Source organism: Apaloderma vittatum, unplaced genomic scaffold (genome assembly GCF_000703405.1).
Source record: "Apaloderma vittatum isolate BGI_N311 unplaced genomic scaffold, ASM70340v1 scaffold28317, whole genome shotgun sequence".
NCBI classification, from domain to species: domain Eukaryota; kingdom Metazoa; phylum Chordata; class Aves; order Trogoniformes; family Trogonidae; genus Apaloderma; species Apaloderma vittatum.
The window spans coordinates 2,137-2,451 of record NW_009726068.1 but is presented as its reverse complement, the minus strand read 5'-3'; the positions used below and the strand labels follow the sequence as shown (position 1 = coordinate 2,451).

The window sequence follows — 315 nt, the reverse complement described above, 5'->3', positions numbered from 1 at the left end:
GAGGAGAGGAGGAGAGGGGCAGAAACGCAAGAAACGGCACCTGAAAGCCGCCAGGTACTCAGGGTCACCCATGGGGGGGTCGAGTCCTCCAGTCCAGGCTATGTTGACATTAAATCCCTCGCCAGGGCCAGCACCGACCTGCGGGAGAGCGAGGACAGCGGTGACGCCGTGGATGCGACCCACGGGGATGCTGGGGCAATGCTGGGTTTGCTGAGGAGCAGCTTCGAAGCCGTCGCTCCCCGTGCCCATGCTGCCAGGGCGAAGCCTCGGCTCTGCAGCCGGCTGGGGGGCATACGGCATCGCCAGGAGATGGCA

At 65.4% G+C, this 315-nt stretch overlaps 1 protein-coding gene across 1 annotated transcript in view; it reads right to left on the bottom strand.

Annotated features, from left to right (window-relative positions):
• The window catches only part of LOC104276731 (histone deacetylase 7-like), a gene marked incomplete at its 5' end in the record, with an annotated part of 2,343 nt that overhangs the window by 999 nt on the left and 1,029 nt on the right, over positions 1-315 (bottom strand). The window contains 1 exon segment of the mRNA XM_009873152.1: positions 29-138. Coding sequence (XP_009871454.1) covers positions 29-138 — 110 coding nt within the window.